At 40.6% G+C, this 22,426-nt stretch overlaps 1 protein-coding gene across 1 annotated transcript in view; it reads left to right on the top strand.

The window, feature by feature from the left end:
* COL19A1 (collagen type XIX alpha 1 chain) overlaps positions 1-22,426 on the top strand; it is a 309,008-nt gene that overhangs the window by 271,625 nt on the left and 14,957 nt on the right. The window contains exons 41-49 of the mRNA XM_036318274.1: positions 229-255; positions 4,274-4,327; positions 8,235-8,279; positions 11,607-11,651; positions 11,742-11,804; positions 16,458-16,493; positions 17,012-17,056; positions 19,998-20,168; positions 21,868-21,934. Coding sequence (XP_036174167.1) covers positions 229-255; positions 4,274-4,327; positions 8,235-8,279; positions 11,607-11,651; positions 11,742-11,804; positions 16,458-16,493; positions 17,012-17,056; positions 19,998-20,168; positions 21,868-21,934 — 553 coding nt within the window. The remainder of the gene's footprint in view (positions 1-228; positions 256-4,273; positions 4,328-8,234; positions 8,280-11,606; positions 11,652-11,741; positions 11,805-16,457; positions 16,494-17,011; positions 17,057-19,997; positions 20,169-21,867; positions 21,935-22,426) is intronic.

Below are 22,426 nucleotides of genomic sequence, written 5' to 3'. Positions count from 1 at the left end.
TCGCATTAAAAGTCTAAGAACTAGATCAATTTCCAATCAGTTGGTGTCATGACAGTTTCATCAAGTTATGTTTTTTCATCTTTTTCTTCAAATCCAAACTGTAGCAGAACAAAACTTGCAAATATTTGTATGTGTATTAAAGCAAATCAGACAAAAATGCTTCCTATTTGGTAATTTTGCTGTAGTCATGCTTTTAAAAATAACTTTTCTTTTTTTTTTTTCTCATAGGGCCCAAAAGGTGATCCTGGCCCAGTGGTATGTATATTCCCATGTTTTGTGTCATTGAGCAAATAGGTCTTGATTAAAATTTGAAAACGGAGCATCAGGCAGAGATGCCCTGCCTTCTTCGATGTCATCAGATAACATCCTGCAGGGAGCAGGCGGGCCACTGAAGAAATGCCAGCGGTGTGCTCTTCATCTGTTAGACGCATCCGTCCTGAGGTCACTGCCTTTGGCGTTTGTCTCTTTCATCGCTGTGTTTTAAAATCACCCTTTGATGAAAGAAGGCACATATACAGCTCCTGATAAATGGGGCACTTTCTTCTACTAGAACAATTTTGATGATTGATTCCATGTTAAATAGATTGTAGAACAGAAATAGTTACTGGAAAGAAATCCTTTAATATGTCGGCCATCTCCCCAACAAAAGAAATCAGGGAGACTGTTGATCTGCTTTGAATGTGAGGCAATTGTTCTGTAGGAGATGCGGTGTGCCGTCATAAACCCACTTCTTAGGAGTAATATATCAGGCGGTTAACACTCAGCACAGAAAGAGATCCTGTCCTCAGCTGCCCAAAGGATGGGCATTGTTCTCAAGCATCCTTCTCAACCAGGGGGCGTCACTGTGAAAGTTCTGCCAAATTGAATTATGGTACATCACCTTTCTTTGATGGCAGTTTTTCCCTTCATGTCCTTTATAAGCATATATTCCATCTTTTATATTCCATTTGTATATCCTTTTAACTTCAGGGTATATACTTGAACTCAAATGTCTCTAAAATTGAAGAAGTAAACTTTCAAACCACTTTCCATCGTTATGTGAGAAAATGTAAGGCCCTTTCCTTACAGTTTGGTAAAACTAGATGAACAAATTTTAAATGAGCAAAAGAACAAACCATAAAAAGTAACCTTTTCCATCTAAATGTATTTTCAAAGAAAATGGATTAAAGTGTGTATTTTGTTATGGGGCACTGAATATTAAAAGCCAATTTGTTTTCCCCAGAAAGCATGATTTTGACCAGCATTTTCAAGCCCTAAATATGTCATCAAGACATTCTTTTGCTACTCATTCTGCCCTTGCTTTATCTGTAACTTTTTTTTTTAATATGGAGGAGAGAGAATCATAGTTTGGCTCCCTCCTTATTCCTCCTACTTGGGATTGAGCAATAGCAACCTTGGCATGTGCCCTGACCAGGAATTGAACCAGCAACCCCTTGGTGCATGGGAAGACACTCAACCAACTGAGCCACACCAGCCAGGGCTTTATCTGTAACATCTGTTAGGCATTCACCAATTATATCTTTCATCCTAATTTTAATTTTCTTTCATCTTGTTGATAAAAATTTTCCCATGATCTTTCCTTCTCATCCTCACACACACAAAACACCCCCTCTGGATCATCTAAGGGCAACATTCAAGCATTATCATTAATAACTGCAGATTAAGGTGAGAAAAGCTTTTTTAGAAAAGCTTTATAATAAAGGATAAATTATAATTCACTTGGATTGGAAAGTGGGTGACAACGAAAATGCAGACATTTGGGTAGAATTTTAAGGGATGATGCTGCAAATTTCTTAGCTGCAACAAAGGATAAAGAATAAAAACTAATTAAAGGATGTTTCTTGCTTTTAGAAAGATGAATTAAGTGAGTGACGCACAAAAACAGAATGTAGAATCATGAAATTAAATCCTGTGTAAACCTTCAGGTTTATCTTAGGTAAAACTTGGAAAGTACTCTTCTGGGCTCTATGTCAGCACCACCATGCAACTGCCTTCATCATTCCCACCAGTTGCCCATTGGGGAGAAATAATATCTCATGCCATTAGAAATAAGGTAGAAATGGTAGAATTTTAGGTCACAGAATAGAATATGGAAAAGTCATGTTGAAGTGGGTAGCTTTACTCTTGGAGAATCCTTCAGGCCCCATGGCACCAGATCACCTGCTTCTAGTCAGCTCAGTAGACCTTTATAGATGAAAATTACCCTAAATAAAATTATTTTCTGAGGTGCTCCATTTCATTTCTTTGGTGTACAACTTATACGTGGCTTTCAATTAAATATTTCATTATTAGCTGCTTTCAAACAAACATTGATTGGCTGAGCACCTTTCTCTGTCCTAAGGATTGTTGGGATTGTAGACAAAGAGAATCAAATGCTTATTTCCTTTGTCAATAACCTAAGCACTCTTTTACAGAGCTTTATGTAGAATAGAATTTGAATATCTTAGTTTCTTATTGACAGGGTACATAGTAGTAGACATTTTAAAAGATTTCTGAAGCATAAAAATTATCAATGAGTCTATTTCTGTTTTGATGGTTGCCAGAGGGGAGGAGGGTTGGGGGGAATGGGTAAAAAAGGTATAGGGATTAAAAAGTACAAATTGGGCCCTAGCCGGTTTGGCTCAGAGGATAGACCTTCGGACTGTGGACCAAAGGGTCCTGGGTTCAATTCTGGTCAAGGGCACATACTTTGGTTGTAAGAGCCTCCCCAACCCGGGCCCTGGTTAGGGCTTGTGCAGGAGGTAACCAATCGATGTGTTTCTCTCACATCGATATTTCTCTCTATCTTTCCACTTTCTCTAAAAATCAACGGAAAAATATCCTCAGGTGAGGGGTTTTTAAAAAAAATACAAATTGGTAAGTTACAAAATAGTCACGGGGATGTAAAGTTCAGCATAGGGAATATGGTCAATAATATTGTAATAACTATGTATAGTGCCAGGTGGATACTTGAATTATCGGGGGTCTTTAGAAATCACATAATTCTATAATCATTATGCTGTACACCTGAAACTAATATAAAATAATATTGAATATCAATTCTAATTAAAAAATAATTACTTTAAAAAAAACTGAAAAAAGAAAAGAAAAAAATATTATCAAGTCCTATGCTACCCACTTTATTTCTCTTGATTAAAAAGTTTATTTGTTCACCCTAGCCAGTTTGGCTCAGTGGATAGAGTGTCAGACTGAACGGTCCCGGGTTCTATTCCAGTCAAGGGCATGTACCTTGCTTGTAGGCTCCTCCCCAGCCTGGGTCCTGGTTGGGTCTCATGTAGGAGGCAGCCAATTAATGTGTTTCTCTCAAATTGATATTTCTGTCTTTTCCTCTCTCCTCCACTCTCCCTAAAATCAATGGGGGAAAGATATCCTCAGGTGAGGATTAGAGAAAAAAAATTGTTTAAAGGTTATGTGTTCAAAGTGAGCAGTTTCCTTCACTTTAACTTTTCTAAATGTGTTCCTTGTGGACCGGAAGTCTCTAGTGAGCTTGAGACCACACACTAGAATGTGTAAAAGATTTTTTAATGGAAATGGTTACCCATCTTCTATCAGTGACCCATCAGCTTGATCAGTAACATTTTTTAAATATATTTTTATTGTTTTCAGAGAGGAAGGCAGAGGGAGAGAAAATCATTGATCAGCAGCCTCCTGCATGCCCCACACTGGGGATCGAGCCAGCAACCTGCACATGTGCCTTGACCAGGAATCTAACCATGACCTCCTGGTTCCTAGGTCAATGCTCAATCACTGAGGCTGATCAGCAACTTTTAAAATCATTGGAATGCTGCCCCTGGGTCACAATTCATGTCCCGCTACAGGTTCAGAGAGGACTGGAGGATGACAAACTCTGCTGTGAGAGCTCATCTTCCTCTGCTCTTAAAGGGCATAGTCTCACCCCCTGGTAACCTAGCAGCCCAGGAACCTCCCAAATTGGCCAGCTTTATTAAGACAGCCTTTCCTCCTAATTCTTATTGTAATTGGCATTACCACCGACTAGAGGGATTCATTCTGATTAGATTCCTAATCAGAATAAAGCAACTAATCAGAAAATAGATTCATACTTCTCCAGGGAATGGCCTTATTCTCCAACTGTTTTCAAACACCAAATGCAAGAATACAAATGCTTGAAAATAGAGCATTCCATTTACTTGCTAGATTACCAATCAATGTTAGAGGGAGTAGTTTTAGGCAAAATATATCTTTGCTTTTGAAAACCAATGTTTGAAATTCATTTAATCATTGCTCCTGAGTTCCTTGTGTTCATGTTTAACAGGGAGAACCTGGTGCAATGGGTTTGCCAGGGCTGGAAGGATTTCCAGGCATAAAGGTAAGTACAGGGCTTAGAAATGCATTCACTGATTCAACACTCAAACATGTTTAATGTGTACTGTGCACCTACTATTGTACCAGGAACTATTTTAGGTTTGGGAATACATGAGGGAGAGGGAACAGAACAGGCAAAAATCCCTGCCCTCATGGAACTTATATTCCAAGAAGAGGATACAGAAATTAAATGAGTAAGCACAAATAACTAAATAATATTGTTGGTCAGTGCTAATGGGAAGAAAAAAGAGCAGGTTAAAGGGACCGAGGAGTGCTGAAGGGGAGCAAGGTGATTTTTTTAATAGGGTAGTCTGATCAAATAGCAAGAGCTGATCAAAGACTTGAAACAGGTGAGGGGGAACTAGCCAAGACTTCTGCAGGAAGAATGTCCCAGGCAAGATAAGTAAGTTCTAGAGCTCTGTTGTATGTCTTGGAGACAATAGATAACAATACTATACTGTGTACTTGAAATTTGCTAAGTGTTCTCAACCACACACACACACACACACACACACACACACACACACAGAAAGTGGTGGCTATGTGAGGTGATAGAGATGTTAATTAGCTTGACTGTGGTGATTATTTCACAGTATATACATATATCAAGTCATCAAGTTGTACATGTTAAATGTATACATTTAAAAAAAAAAGGGGGGGGGGGAACAGTAGGTCTAAATGACATGAGCATTCTTGTTCCATCCAAGAAGCCCAAAGAAGTGAGTGAGGGAAGTATGGGGGATAAGATCACCAAAGGAATGACAGTAAGCTTTTTTAAAAGGGAAGAGGATCAGGGACTGAGCTGAGCCCTCTGACATTAGGAGATATGGAAGAAAAGGAAGAACCAGCGAGAGGGACTAAGATGAAGTCACCAGGGAGGAAGAAGGACAATTTGGTGTCCTGTAAACCAATGCAGAGGTGCCAAGGAGATGGCAGTGATCACCTTTCTCAAATACTGCAAATAGGTCAAGGGTGACGGGGATGGGGCCAAATATTGACCATTGCCTTTAGCAATATAGAGGCCATATATCACCAGAATAACTATTTTTAATTTACTATATTGCTAGGAACAACTGCTGGACTGTAATGGATTTAAGAGAGAATGAGAAAAAAAGATTTAGGGACAGTATAAGCAATGCTCAAGTAATTTTTCTGCAAAGAAAGGCAAAGAAATGGGCCAGTGGTTGCTGAAGGAAATAAGACAAGATTTTATAAAATGGATTTTTTAACCATTTCTTAAAATGATGGGGTCTTTTTTAAAATATGGTTTTATTGATTCCAGAGACGAAGAGAGAGAGAGAGAGAGAGAGAGAGAGAGAGAGAGAGAGAGAGAGAGAGAGAGAGAAAGAAACATCAATGATGAGAGAGAATCATTGATTGGCTGCCTCCTGCACTCCCCACACTAGGGATTGAGCCTGAAACTCAGGCATGTGGCATGACTGGAAATTGAACCCTGACCTCCTGGTTCATATGTGGACACTCAACCGTTGAGCCATGCTGGTCGGCTAAAATGGATTTTAAGACTATAGAAATACCAGAACGTTTTGTATGTTAAAGGAATGATCCAGTAGAAAGGTTTGGTGAATGATATAGGAGTAAAGGGAAGAACTGCTGAAATGTTGTCCCTAAATAGCTAAGAGGGTTGGGGACCTAGTGCATAAATGGAGGGTTTGGCTTCAGAGCTCATCTGTGGTAACAGGTGGGAAAACAGAAGCATAGTGGTACACATGTTGATATGTAGAGAGATGAATTGGTTGGAGTCTATAGAAGTTCTTTTCTGATTTCTTAAATTTTCTAAGATGGAGAGAGCAAGGTGATCATCTGAGAGTGGGGGAGAGAGAAGAGGTTGGAGATTTAAGGAGAAGATCTTCTAGGAGAGAGGAAGAGTTCAGGGACCGCTGAGTGATGGCTCCTTTAAGACTCATGGTCATGAACTGAAGTGAGACTAGTCAGTAAAATCATGAGTGCTTTTCCAGCCATGTACAGACTCTCAGGTAAAAGTACCGAATAGGAGGGGAGCTGTATTTAAACAAGGTTCCAGTTTTGACAACCGAGCACTAGAAGTAGCAATGGGTCAAAAGAGTTACCAGTATACACAAGGGAATGGTTATAACAAGTGACCATGGAGTTTAAACTAGATAAATAGGCATCTAGGGAGTGAAAGATAATGGAAAACTTGTACATTAATGGATTAGAGGTCTTGGTGGCATCAACAGTATCAGGAGTTCAAATACTCAAGGGAATAGATTATGACAATAAGAGATGGTGGTCCAAGGTTGAAATACACAAAATTGAGATGATGGAGGGGATGCAGTGATTGTTATTGACAAGGTCTCAGGTATAACTTTGGAAATAGGAAAGAAGCCAGATCACTGAGGAGAGTAGTTCAAAGACCTGATGGTTCGAAGGACCATCTTGTCAGAGAGTTCTCTTAACATTCATCTTTGTCCGATATGAAAATGTTTCCATTGAATGAAAGGTTCTAGTATATTCATTAAAAGGGTAAAATCCTAAATTTTAAAAAGAGCAGTGAAACTGACAAGAATTACCTGTTTCCATTATTTGCCCATGTTTCTTAGTTCTTTTTCTATTTGACTCTAGTTATGCTTTATATATTAAAGACATTACTTCTTTCTTATATGTTGGAGTTTTTATCTAGTTTGTCTTGGCCTTTATTTTTATGTTTAATCTTATTGCATATGGAAATAAAACTTTTGTATAGTCAAATATAAAACTATTTTGCTTTATGATTTCTTATTTTGCTTATATGCCCTAAATGACTTTTGTTCTTAGACTCAACTACAGGTAGTCATTTATATTTTCTTCTAGTTACTTCTAGTTATACTTTATTTTATTTTTACATAATATACATGAAATTTATATGGAGTATAATATAAAAAGAGGAATGAACCTTTTTTCAAAGAAATTATTCCATCATTGGCACTATTTGTTGAATAATACATCCCTTTATTTTAAAAAAAAATACTGTTATAATTATTGGTCTCTTTCTGAGGTTTCTGTTATTTTGCATTGATATACTGCCTAATCGTATGCCCACATTTCATTATTTTTATTGTTAAGGCTTTCTTATGTGTTTAAATATTGGTATTGTTAATCTTCTTTTAATATTTTTTATCTTCTCTTCTATTTATTATCCTGAGTGAACTATACTATTATTTGTTTAAGCTGCAATTTCCTAAGAATTGTATTAAATTGATAAATTAGTTTGGGTAGCAGTGACACCTTTACAACATTGTCTTGCCCTCCAAGAACAAAACATATCTCTCCATTTAATCAGATCTTCTTTTATGTCCCTGAAGGAAGTTAGGAAGTTTATAATGTAGGTTCTGCTCAATAAAATTGCCATTTTATTATCCCATATATAATCATTAGTATTTTTAGCATGGTCAGCTTTATCTAAAATACCACATTGCCTTTGGATAAAATGATGAGTCACTCTACTGTTCAAAGCAATTAAAGGGATCTTCTGATTGGCCTACATAATCCCTTGTTCTAAATATTTTTATTCCAACCCTACATCCAACAAGACAAGTGTAGGGAAAGCTTTTTAAGTAGAATTCAAGTACTGTAATTAATTACTTTTAAATATGTGGAATAAAAATATCAACTAATTTTAGCGGCATGTATAGAGTCCTATTAACAATAGAAATGATCAGATGAATACTTTTTTTCATTAAGATTATTTGATTTAGTTTTACTAACACATTCAATTGACTACTTATTTTGTTATTTTTCCATCTACCCTCTAGCTTCACACCAGCTAACATTAATAATGCTTATCATTTTCAAAGAAAAACTTTACAAAATTCAAATGATTTTTGAGCACTAATTTTATAGGTAAAGATTTTATAGATATCATTTTATGTACCATTTTTCTTTAATCCCAACAGGGAGATCGAGGCCCAGCAGGTCCCCCAGGAATAGCTGGCATTTTGGTGAGTCCAAATTATCTCTCATTATTTTCTCAGGTGAACAGTTCTGTCCCGACAGTAAACCTACAGCTGAGGATTGTGAGAAGGACTGGGGAGAATGTGGCAATTCCTATAATACGAGGTTCCTGAAAACTCCAGTTTAAAAAATAAAACTACCTGTCCCTCTCCCATTTGAAGAATGCTTCTTCATTTCTACCTCTCTCTTATTTTTTGTTGTATTTCTTTCTTCCCAACTCACTGACGGGGTAAGGGCAGGCCAGTTACCCGTGATGGTACATTAATGTACAAGCACAGCTTTGAGAAGTTTGTTTTGTTGCTCTACTTTTGTCATATGTCAAGGTTTCAAAAGGTAAAGTTTTCATCCTCAGGCATGTGGTTCAGGTTCTTTGCATTAAACTGCAATCTGCCCGAGATTTTCCTCAGCCCAGAATTATTAGCACAGCTTTACTGCTGCTAATGTTTCCTCATAAACTAGCCCTTCAATCATATCAATCATTTTTGTTGCTCTCTGATGTCAAATATTTTAATCTCATCAAGGTCTTTTCAGATGAATAGAAAGTGCTGCAGGAAAGGTTGAAATCATTTCTCTGAGCCCCAGGTGTTGTTCTGATCTTCATTCATGAATCTCTAATTAAAATTTTGTGGTCATGCTTTATGAATAACAGCCCATTTATCCTCCTGCTCAGTGCCCCTGCAGGGCAGGCACAGGGTAGGAAAGTCAATGGAAACCACACACTTGAACATGAGAAAGATACAAACAGCCCTACCAGCACCACCCACCACTACCCAACACCACCCAGAACCCCCTGTCACCAGCCACAGAACCCCTCTGCTCTCCATCACCACCTCCCACCACCCCTGTCCCTTAAAAGGTCAGTAGCCACTCTACTTCACACTGTTTTATTGCTAAATCTAAGAACAACAATTAATTCTGTCCACAGTATACATAAAACCATCCTTTACAGAGGATATCTCCTTATTCAGCTGTTCTAAATCAAGTTAAAATATTAGTGTGATTGAAAAGTGACATGGAAATATTTTCTTTAGCAACACTACAGAATTTTTTATACAGGAAAGTATTCTTCTTAAAAGTTGGTTCACACTTTATCCCATTCCTTTCCCCTCCCCTCACTACCATCCTAGAAATGTATTTGGAACTTTGTTTCCAGAATTGCAGAACTGCCCATAGTCCCCTTACAACCTACACCACTTACATTCTCTCACACCCTGTTTTTATTTCCACATGGTATAATGCAACTTAATGCCCCACTGTATTCACCCAAGTGTGCTACAGATCACTTTTGGCTATTACCCTAAAAATTAAATCTCTCATCAGAGAAAAAACATTGGCAACCACTGAAGGTATTTAAAAGATGAGTGCCGGGCCGGTGTTGCTCAGTGGTTGAGCGGCAGCCTATGAACCATGAGGTCATTGTTTGATTCCCAATCAGAGCGAATGCCCAGGTTGCAGCTCAGTCCCCAGTGGGGAGCACGCAGGATGCAACCAATCCATGATTTTCATCATTGGTGTTTCTATTTCTCCCTCCTTCTCCCTTCCTCTCTGAAATCAATAAAAATATTTTTAAATAAAGATAAAAAATGAGTGACAGACTCAATCCAAATGAAGAATTCCTAAAACATTTTTGAAGGCTGCAGCATGATTGAAATAAGGGGTAATTGCAGTTTTGTTACCTCATAATTAAGAGAATGAACTGACAATTACAAAAATCGAGAAGGGGTAGAAATTTTACACCCTGCAAAGATAGAGCAGTGTAATTAAATACACGACAGTTCTTTATAACTGGACCTGACGGTGGCTCAGAAAATAAAACAGTTAAAACATTCTGGAAAAAGTGGTGATGGTTACACAGTGGTGGGAATATACTTAATACCCCTGAATTTTACACTTTAAAATATTTACAATGGTAGATTTTGTCATGTGTATCTTAACCACAGTAAGAAAAAAACTATGTAAGGTGATTGTTCTGGTTGAGACCTACTTGAACAGACACATCACTGCCATTCTGCTGAGCACCGAGGGAATCCATCCCTGCCCTTCCTAGAGCAGACCAGTCTACCCCTTTCTGGCATATTCAGGCCTGTCCAGGGGTTTCTCCAGGCCTTCTTTCTCCCCAGCCCTGCCAGAATGGAATGTGGGGACACAGAAGGGAGTATCTGTATGCATGGGCAGTGGGTGTGGCCTCTGGTCAGCACACTCCCCTCCACCCCTCAGCTCCCCCACTCGGGCCCACAGGAACCTCAGGAGTCTCTACTTGCCCACACAGGCCGTGGAGAGCCAGGGTGCCCTCTCAGGCCTGGCGTCTGCCCATTTTCACTGCTCAGCCATATCTTCACCTGGGAGGGGGTCTCCTCCCAAAACTCCAGATAGCAAATAGGAGGAAAGCCCTCCCTTTTCAGATTCCCTCGTAACCTACTGTGGTTTCTACGGTCTCAGCCATACACCTACATCCCCACTTAGTTGGTGTTTCCCAACCACATTAGGTCCAAGGGATTGAGGGCAGTTCCTTCTCAAAGGCAACATCTTTATGGCCACTCTGGACACTTGCATTTTCCCACTTCCAGACTCTGTGGGACCATCCTCCTCACATGTATCATCCCTGTGGTCTCCCCACCCCAGGATTCTTCTGTTGTCACTGTTCCAGGGCACCTCTATTGATGTGTATTGGAACAAATCGATCTTGTCCTCTCCCTTTCAACAAAACACAGCTTTTCAAATCAAACATGCTCTTTGCCAGGCTATCCTAGTACATACTTAGAAACCTTCTTGTGAAACTCAAAGAGTAGGAAAGATTTCGTTTACCCTCTGTGCCTTCCCACCCCCTAAAGCAGTGGTCGGCAAACTGCGGCTCGCGAGCCACATGCGGCTCTTTGGCCCCTTGAGTGTGGCCACGAAATTTCAATCGCACTGTACGTGTGCGCCCGCACATGGTATTTTGTGGAAGAGCCACACTCAAGGGGCCGCAGTTTGCCGACCACTGCCCTAAAGTAAAGACGAACTGCCAGTCAAATAGGCACCAGAGGGATTTCCAGAAATGAAAATGCACTTGCTTAATATTTTCAAAACTTACTATCCTTCCCGCTCACCCACCCAACATACACACAGGTGCACTTTCAGGGAACTGTTCCCCAGCCTGTCCCTAGGAGCCTGCAGGGTTGAGTAGGGGCTTCCCAGAGTCTGTCCCACCAGGAGTGCCATCTGAGTGCAGAACCACAGCCTGGCAGCACATTAAGCGCAGAGTGTGGGGGTTGAGCACGTGGCATCATTCAGTAATTTGGCTCCTAACAGTTCTCCTTGGTTTGATTTCCCAGGGGAAACCTGGCACCCCGGGGCCTCCAGGAGTTCCAGGGGAACCGGTGAGTTTGTTACTAACAGTTGTACTTGTGTTGTACTGCGTGCAGTTTTAAAGCTTTCTTGGTGACTAATATTTGTGGACATTTCCACAGGGGGAGAGAGGACCTGTTGGAGACATTGGTTTCCCTGGACCGGAAGGACCCTCAGGAAAGCCGGTAAGAACTTCCATGGTTTAAAATTTGCCAGCTTGAGAAATATTCTAAGCATTGACTCCTCTCCTATCTCCTCAGAACACCTGAGATTTAAGTAAGTCGTTTCTGAGGAAGTAAGTGAGGTTCTGCAAATGGATTCTGGGGTGTGGTTCTCGCTGAGTGTCCTGGCTCTCTATGAGGTATCTTTATGTCTTACACAAGAGAGAAAGCTGAAATTATTTTCGTTTTAAGTGTCAGCGAATTAGACTCATTGTTTCTTAAGTCTAATGTTCTCAGTGGACTTAAAAATAAAATGGCCCTTCACATCCTAAAATATAAAGAAACTGAAGACTCACAGATAGAACACCTGTGTGTGAAGCTAAAGATTAAAGTAGAAGCTGTTTTCTCAGGATCCCTTCCTTATCTATGGGCCTTGTTCTTACACTTTCATAAATCACTGCTGCCAAATATATCATCCCCCTGTGTCCTAAGGAGCTCTGGGCTACTGATATATAGTACCGCTGTGGCACTGTAACAGTCATTCCTACTAATTCAATTCAACATATATTCATGCTGTTTGCGAAGGATGTGCTGAGCCCTGAGCGGGGATATAAAGATGAATAAGACATACCCCGGTCTCAGGTATTTTTCTTTATAGAAGGTCACTACTGCTGCCGTGCCACAGTGACTCAGTGGTTGAGCGTCGACCTATGAACCAGGAGGTCAAGGTTCAATTACCAATCAGGGCACATGCCCGGATGCAGGCTCCATCTCCAGTAGGGAGCATGCAGGGGGCAGCCAATCAATGATTCTCTCTCATCATGGATGTTTCTATCTCTCTCTCCCTCTCCCTTCCTCTCTGAAATCAATTTTTTTTATATATTTTATTGATTTTTTACAGAGAGGAAGGGAGAGAGATAGAGAGTTAGAAACATCGATGAGAGAGAAACATCGATCAGCCGCCTCCTGCACACCCCCTACTGGGGATGTGCCCGCAACCCAGGTACATGCCCTTGACCGGAATCGAACCTGGGGCCTTTCAGTCTGCAGGCCGACGCTCTATCCACTGAGCCAAACCGGTTTCGGCTCTGAAATCAATTTTAAAAAAATACATTTAAAAAGAAACAACAAAGAAGGTCACTGTTCCCTTTGCTTGTTTATTTGCTCTGTGTGTATAAGGAAGAGCGGGTACTGAGTGTAAACAAGCAGCACAGAATTCATGAGGCCGCTTAGTATCTTTGTGAAACATTCAGGGTTGGTGCACTCCCTGACTGCCACCTCCCCAGAGAAGGCAATGGGAAAAAATGGGAAACATCTGCAATCTAGCATTAGGAAGATCTGGGTTTGAATTACAACTCCAAGGGTATTGTGAGTCACTTAAGTAACATGACATGAGGAAAGCATTTCCAGTGCCTGCCCATGGGAGGTGCTCAATAAATATTAGTTTAATTCTCTGCCTCCCCCTTTGCTTTCTCTTACCAACTTCCCATTTCTAACCCCTGAACACCATCTTATTTTAATGCTTACCAAGAGGTGCCTAGGGGATGAGGCAAAAAGAAATTTGTTTATTCAGCAAGTATTTCTTAAGCACCTACTATATGCTAGGCACCGTTCTGAGAGCTAGGAACTCACGGGATTTACATGCTATGATAGGGACACAGACAACAAACACACGCAATTTCAGGTAGAAGAAGACCTAAGCAGGGTGAAGTACTAGAGTAGCATTTAATAGGGTGGTCACAAAAGGCATGCCATTTGATCAAGACCTGCACAGAGTGAGAGATCAAGTCCTAGGGAGTTTTGGGGTGGGGGCATTGTTTCCAGAAAAAGAAATGACTAGCAGAGCATGGTGTGTTTAAAAAACAGCAAAAGGCATGAAGTTCAGAGTGAACTAAGCTAAAGAAAAGTGGAAAAGATCCTGAGGTAGCGGTAGGCAGTGGCCAGACCACAAGGAACTTCTTGGTCCTGAACAGAGCTTGAAATTCACTTGCAGCTCTGATAGAAACTCGCTGGGGTGTTTGTAGAAGGGAAGTAAAATGATTGGACTACATTTTAAATGATCACTGACTAGTGTATGGAGAGCAGCCTGTAGGGTGAAAGCAGACAGAGCAGTGAGGAGGAACTGCCGTAGCCCCCATGAGAGAGAAAGATGGAGAGAACAGGGAAATCATGAGGAGGAAGAGTTGGGGTTGAAGGGACAGCCTACAAGATGTGCTGAGGGACCAGCACCAGCTGCGAAGTGTGAGGGAGACAAATGAACGCTGTGGTTTGGGGCAGGAGCCACCGTGTCAGAGTGGTGTGTTCGGTGAGATGGGAAAGACTGGAGATGGGTGGTTTGGGAAGGGAAGACCAAGAATTGTCTATTTTAGACACATTCATCTTGAAGCACTAGCAGCTATCCCAGGGGAAATGCCAAGTAAGCAGTGGAGAAAGCATCTGGAGTTAATGGCGAGGCTGGGTCTGCAGAGACCAGTCTGGGTACTTAAAGCTGAGCCTGGATGAAACGGAGTCACTGTGGTGAGGCAGAGGAGGACCTAGCGGAAAGATTGAGAAAGTGCAGCCCATCAGATGGGAAGAAGAACCAGGTGAATGAGGCTTCCTGGATGTCAAGAGAACTAAGTGTTTTAAAAGAAAGGAGTGATAAACATACTGGCAAGTGGCATGAGAGCTGATCATTCGCCACAGGATTTTGCAATGAGGAGGTCATGGTGGGAGAGACTCCAGCATGCTAACATCATGATAAGAATGGTCCAATTGAGAGAGGAAATTTGGGTGATATAAGAGAGTGCAGATAACTTTGGGGAGGGGGAGAAGACTAGTATTCCACTCACAAATGGAAATTGGTCTTAACAAAGAATGGGGCAGTTCATTCCTCTTTAACAGGGGACAGAAGTCAAAATACAAATGCATGTAGCTGGTGGGTCAGGCGGAGGGAAGGGAAGGTGGTGCTCTCCTGTTTATTGCCTCAGTGAAAGAAGAATCGGGGTCATCAGCTGGCCATGGGGAGTGGGGTGATGATGCCGGACTTTTGAAGAGATAGGAAATATGTGAAAGAGTATTTTTGGAGAGAAGGGAAGGGAGTCAAATCAGGAAACACAGAAGGGTGATCTGACAACGCAGGCGGGCTGCTTGCCCTCGGCCATCCTTCACTTAGATTGGAACAAGCGAGCCAGAATTCCTGGTCTTCTTCAACCACAGTCTGACGCTCAGATGAGACATACAATCGACAGAAAGTTGGCTCTACCAGAAATGGATTCTTCCAGAGAAGTGAGATGAGGGGAGGGAGCGGCAAGTCCAGTACACTTAGGTCATTGTAAAAATCTCTGAGAACAGGATCTGCTATGGAAAGCAAGTTAGTAACAGCTTCATATGCCAAAGAGAACACACAGGACAGTCTTCGATGAATAATGAGGCCCCTCCCAAAAAGACTATAAGGGTTATTTCCTTTCTTATACTGCTACCAAAGACATGAATTACATGTTTACACTACATTTATCTTCTTTTAATCAAGTGACACAGTTGTTTCTTTCACATCCTCTGCTCAATAGCTTTAGCTTTGTTGCTTGTGTTTCTGGATGTCATAAATTCTTTGAACCATACCCTTTAGGTAACATGTTCTTAGTAAAAATATTCTGGACAATTCCCAGGATCTTTCAGAGAGGTTGGGGGACTTTGCCTGGGCTCTCAGCTGTGACAGACTTTAGTGTAATTTACAGCACTGGGCACATGCGGTTGTCTGCAGTTCAGCATAGAATCCATTCCCAGGTGCACAATAAAAGTCTCCTCGGCTTTTCAAAGGAGCATGTCCATGAAATCGCCTGCTGGCTAAGAAATCATTTTCCTCACCTTGATCTCCCTCTTCAAATCAAATCTCAAAAACACATCTGCTCTTGGACTCTAGGTATTTCATTTGACCCCCAAGTGCTTTTCCTTCTCACATTTCCCGGCCGATAGTTCTCACCGTCTTATAAATCCCCGAGCTTTTATTACCACCTCCAGAACTCCCTTATAAAGTTCAGGGAACTTGCAGTTTACTAATAAAAAGCCACTATTTGATACTCTCAGAAACCGTGATTACAGATTCCTTGCTTTCCCTTCATATTTTCCAACTGAAAAATAACATTCCTTCTCTGGCTGACAGTTTATTTCATATTAAGATCCAGCTCTGGCCATGTTATGAAATTTCCCCAGCAGCAATGGAGACCATTTACTGAGAATGACTCCTCGTGCTGGAAAAATTGTGAGGAGGTAGCAGTGAATGCCATACACCAGCCATCTGGCGCTATGGGGCACCTTCTTATTTCTCAGAATGTACCTGATAGAATAAGTAAGGAAAATCACCCTGTTGCCTGTTCACAGTGAACTTGGCATTTTCAGCTTTTTCACTAAATCTTTCATTTTAAGGCCATTATTTTATCGTGACTTTCTAAGTGAAGAAGCCAGTGCTATTAAGGTTAAGCAAATTGCCTAAAGTAAATGGAACTTTTCAGTGGCAGAATCAGAATGTAAATGTGGAGCTATCTGGTTCTATCGATTTTGTTTTCCATTTCACCACACTGCATCACCAAAATCTCTGCAGGAATATGATGGAGTCCTTGGGTGTCTAACCTTTTGTTGTATTTAACCATGTCTGTCAGTGCAGAATTAGAAATATTAGTCAATTTTTTGTCTTTACAGGGAATAAATGGAAAAGATGGATTACCAGGTGCTCAGGTATGGAAAATACCATCCTATATAATAAAAGCCTAATATGCTAAATGTCCAGTCGTCTGGTCATCTGTTCAACCAATGAAAGTGTAATATGCTAATGATATGCTAAGGTTACTCAACTGTTCGCTATGATGTGCACTGACCACCAGGGGGCAGATGCTCTGACCAATAGGTTAGCTTGCTTCTACAATCTGGCCAATCAGGACTGAGGGAGACAGGCTGGACATGCCCTGGAGCCTTCCCACGGTCCCTCCCAGGCTGGCCAACCTCCTGCATCCCTCCCTGGCCCTGATAGTGCACCGGTGGGGTCCCTTGGCTGGCCTGCACCCTCTCACAATCTGAGCTGAGGGACCCTCCTCCCCCCCCCCCCGAGTGCACAAATTTCATGTACCAGGCCTCTACTTTAAAATAAGTGTTCTGATGCACAACCATGGAATACCTGACAGCAGAATACCTGGAGGAGCAGGCTGAGGGGAAATCTTGACATGCAGTGACTTTTCATGCTGACATCTGTTTTTCAGGGCATCATGGGTAAACCTGGAGACAGAGGCCCCAAAGGAGAACGTGTATGTATATTACTATTTTGATTGTTAAGTCTGTCTGCTACACCTGTGCTATCATTTGACACCACAGTTATGAATGTAGACCCCCTGCAAATCTCTCAGCATGAAAAGGGTAGGGCGTATGTGATCCCAGATCTTGCTAAAGCAAGAATGTTGAAGACCCAGAAGCAGGCCACGTGGCAGGTACACCTGCATGGCTGGCTTTTCTAAACAGCTAAGTCTTGTTGGTTTGGAAAGCTTTATCATCCTCTTGTCTCAGACATAGGAGGATTTGTGTAATAATAGCTTTTACTTATTATTCCACAGATAATTCATAATAACTGAAGGAAATATGAAAATAGAGGACATAACATGAAGAAAGTAAAAAAGTCTACCTTACCCACTATAGACAAGCACTATTGATATTTTGGCCCAATTTCCATCTCTCTCACTCTTATACATAACATACACATATATTTAATGAATCAATACAAAAGAATATATACTTTTTTCAAAAGTGAACTCGTAATTTTTTGTAAATGTCTTTTTTTGCCTAATAACATATAATGACTGCCTTTCCATGTCAGTAAATATAGAGTTGCAGCTACCTGTTAGTGGCGACATGTTATTCCACTGTTTGGATATACCTTATTTCACTTACCCAGTCCCCCTTTTGGGGGTATTTAGGTTTCTCCCAGTTTTCATATTATAAACATCACTATAATGAGCATCTTTGTCCCTAGATCATAAAATAATTGTAATACATTAAAGATTGTGTTTATTTTGCACATAATCAGGGTATTGATCAAAGTGTGCTAGTATTTCTTTCATTTATTTTTTTTATGTTAACAGTCTCTGATATTTCTCCAAATGTGATCTGGATTGATATACTTGCATGCAGATATATTTTTTCTTTTTTAAAAATATTTTTATTGATTTCAGAGAGGAAGGAAGAGAGAAAGAGAGATTGAAACATCAATGATGAAAGAGAATCACCGATGGGCTGCCTCCCACATGCCCCACACTGGGGATCAAGTCTGCAACCTGGGCACATGCCCTGACTGGGAATTGAACCATGACCCCCTGGTTCATAGGTCGACGCTCACCCACTGAGCCATGCCAGTTGGGCACAAGTACACTTTTATAACTAAGACAGTAGCACTGAAATTACGTCCGTCTACATCAAGCATGTTAAACTCAAAGGCTAACACAGGACAAATAAACAAGGTTTAAGTTTAGGTGGGCTGCAAAAAAACAAACGCTTCAATTTTCATTGAAATGTAGGGTTATTTCGATAGAGACATTCTGAATACAAAAAGCTGAAATAAATGAGAAATTGTTAACATAAAATAATAGAACATTTTTATAAAAATTACTATTTTTTCTTGAACACTAACTTCCCAGACACTGAATAACTGCACAAATTAATAAGCATAATGCAAATCTATTTTTCTTATTCTCCGAAAGTGAAATATTTTGTGTTGCACACACCAAACAAGTCAGTCCAAGACTAATGAGGTGGCAATCAGATGCTAAAATATTCGCTGCTATATTAGTGGAAAGAAATGGTGAGCCTGCGTGTAAGGCACGTAAGGGAATGAATGTAACACGATTATAGTAATCAGTCATTAGCGAACATTGTAGTTCGTTATTAATAATTATGTATAACAGGGTATTATAAAAATTAAGTTACGAGATTTTTATTAAAATGTTTCTTACATACCGTTATATTGGCTGGGCCACAAAAATATTTGTTGTGGGCTACATGTGGCCCACGGGCTGAGTTTGACATGCTTGATCTACATGGCTTCTTTCTACACCTCTTTATGCCATGATCAAATAGATCTCTGTAATTGTTCATTTGTTTTCATCATCTATATATATAAAATCCTAAGCAACTAAACAACCAAAAGACCAGTCGACCCAACTAGTCGCTATGACATGCACTGACCACCAGGGTCAGATGCTCAACACAGGAGCTGCCCCCTGGTGGTCATTGCGATCCCACAGCCAACCTCCCACAGCCAGCCAGCCGACCTCCCGAGGTCTCTTCCCCTGGCTGGACCCGGTCACTGGCCAGGCCAAGGGGCCAGGCCGAGGAACCCCACTCATGTATGAATTTATGCACCAGGTCTCTAGTTTTTTAATAAGGAGAAATAGACTTTGGAGTTTTGCAGTGGAGCCACAATAAATAAAAGAATAATACAGTGAAATATAGGGCAGCCTCAGTGCACCATTTCATCATATTTGGTTTGGTCATTACCTCATGGAGTAGTAGAAGTGAATATTTGAAATATCTATAACTGAAACACCTGCCATGATCTATCTATCTACCTCAATGCCTGTCTCTCTCTCTCTCTCTCTCTCTCTCTCTCTCTCTCTCTCTCTCTCTCACACACACACACACACACACACACAAACACACACACACACAACACCTGTATAGAAATCAACCCACAGAATCTAATAAAGACCAAACATACAATAGCAAGCAGGAAAAAAGAAAAGTATATGATTTAGGAGGTATTTTGAGTGTCTTGAAGTTTTTCTGAGTGAAAAATCTCAGTGATGAAATCCTCTTGGTAATCATCCTTTATTATTGCAAAGGAGGCCCAGGCCTAAAGTGACAGCTGCTACTGACTTTCAAAACTGTCATTATTCTTGACTGGAAACTGAGTACACCTGACATTGTCATTACTGTTCACTGAGTGCTTTCAGCATACCAGGCATTATTCTAAGCACATCACTTGAGTTAACTCATTCATTTCTCAGCATCACCCTGCTTAGTGGACACTATTAATACCCTCACTTTTCGGGACAGGAAGTTGGACACAGAGAATTTAATTCACTCACCCAAGGTCCCACAGCTAGGGAGTGCCAGTGTCTATCCCGATCTTTTGTCTGAACCACAGCTGTTGCTGTTGTAAAAGAGATCATTCTTTACAATTAATTTTTTCCTTAACAGGGTGATCAGGGAATTCCCGGAGACCGAGGCCCACAAGGTGAACAGGGAAAGCCAGGCCTTCCAGGCATGAAGGGAGCCGTAGGTCCTGTGGGGCCGCCTGGAGACAAAGGCTCTGTGGGATCCCCCGGGCACCAAGGCCCTCCTGGCATTCCGGGCGTCCCCGGCACTCCAGTAAGTGGTACTGAGAGCTCCAGAGCTCCTGGCTGGTCCTGACCACATATCCCTTTTCCCATGAAAGCAACAATAGTTCTTTCAAAATAAATGAAATGAGCCTAAAGTGGCCTCTGTGAGGGTACATTGCTGTCATTTGTTTCAACTTACGTACCAGACCTTCTGCTAAGCACTCCCGACACGTGACCTCCCAGCATCCTCACAATGAACCTGGGAAGATGGCTGTCCTTTCCATCCGACCTAACAAAAGCAAAAACTTGGAGTCAGCTTGTCCAAGGTCACAGTTGTTTAGTGGATCAAACCCAGGTTCGACTAACTCCAAAGCCTTCCTCTTAAGTACTATCTATAATACCTCCTCCCACTACACAGAAAATATATACTATGTCTGTTTCATATTAAAACTTCACTTTGATGAATATCAGAACAGCAGATCTGCTCAGAGTAGTGCTCTGAACTGGAGACCATTTGGGCCAAGAGTGTTTGGTTAAAAAAGCCCATGTCTTTATTAATATCCTCAGAAGGCATGGTGGGTGCCATTCCACAGAGGAACTTCATCTGAAAATGTCCATGTCAGGAAGAAAGGAGAGTTTGGGAATAAGGTCAGGGAGTTTAGGACATGCTGTCCTCAGATGTCATTACCAGACAGAGGGCCAAATTGAGCATCCCCAGAATTTTCAGACTTCTTTATTTTTACCCACTTCCCCTGAGCTCTACTTGAATAAAACCTGTAGAATGGCTTCTCTGTGTCAATAATTGGTATTTGATGCATTAATTCAAATTTATTTGTCCCATCTGCATTGAAAATAAAATGTTGAAGTAGGGCATTCTTGGAACTACTGAGTCCTAACAGCAATTATCATCTGAACCCAACACATTGCCTTTAATTTTATACCCCTGGATAGTAACCACCAAATACAAAGAAGAGTAATAAAATACTTTGAAATCCTATCCATCATGAAAAAATGATAGCTCCCTTTTGAAATATCAAGGTCTATAGTAAAACATTACTATTATACTGGTAGATTCTTTGTCAAAGTCATATAAATTTATATGTGAAGAAGTTAAAAACTCAACTGACATCATTTACCTACTTGCATTTCCTCTTAAAAAAGAAAACTGCTTAATAGAAATAGACCTGCAAAGTATAAATTACAGAATAAACTTTACCATGAAATGGGAAAACTTAGTAAGCTTTATCCCAGGCACAAAACATTTAAAAAATAATCTGGAATACTTCGAATTCTTTTCCAACTCGTCTTCCTTTGAAAATATATAATACCAGTGAGGTAATAACTGTACCAGTGTCCAGTGATTAGTTAGAAGTTTAGTTGTGTCTGGGATATTTAACATCATGATAACACTGCTCAAATTCTGTAACTTCAGAAAATGAAGTAATATGAAATTTCTTTCCTGACTATATGAAGCCATGTCTCTCCATTCAATAGGAAATATGTTCACATCACTGGTTATGATTTCAGCCCACAGCTTTTAAAGCAATTAGGCACTTCAACTTCTTTCTAGCATTTGGTCAAAACAAAAGAAATGTATTGCTTAATATAGTCAGTGGCCAAAAGCATTTTGCCTGATAAATGTATCTCTACAGAAGCTTCAAGTATGCGTGCCAACCCAATATTTCTATTCTCCATTCACTTCTCCTGTGCTCTATTTTAACAGACCTTTTTTTCTTCTTCTTCTTTAGGCTGATGCCGTTTCATTTGAAGAAATAAAGAAGTATATTAATCAAGAGGTACAAAGGATTTTTGAAGGTTAGATTTGCTTAATGAACATTTCTGAATCCTTTACCAAGTCTCATCCACGGTGGAAAATCCCTGCAGCAACATTCGCAAAAGATGGTCATTAAACAAGTTTAAGAGGCAACCCACTTTGCGATGGGAAGCTCTATTTGATAGAAAAATTTTCCTTATGCTAAGTTAAAGTTGCCTCACTATAACTTCCTATCATCATTCTTGGTCTGCTGCAACAACACAGGTAAAATATCTTTCTCTATTCAAGTGTGACCACCCTTTGGGTATTTTTATTTTCTCTTTTTTATTTATTGATTTCAGAGAGAGAGAAAAACGTTGTTGCACTTATTTATGCATTCATTGGTTGCTTCTTGTATGTGCCCTGACCAGGGACCAAACTCACTTCCTTGGCATATCCAGACGATGCTCTAATCAAATTGAACTACCCAGCCAGGGCCCATGGATTTTTCAATATCCTCCTTCATTTTCTCTTCAGTGGAGTGTGCCCAGCTC

This window comes from Myotis myotis, unplaced genomic scaffold (assembly GCF_014108235.1).
Source record: "Myotis myotis isolate mMyoMyo1 unplaced genomic scaffold, mMyoMyo1.p scaffold_m19_p_7, whole genome shotgun sequence".
Classification (NCBI taxonomy): Eukaryota; Metazoa; Chordata; class Mammalia; order Chiroptera; family Vespertilionidae; genus Myotis; species Myotis myotis.
Note: the sequence above shows the minus strand (reverse complement) of the source record. Positions and strands in the feature narration are given on the sequence as shown.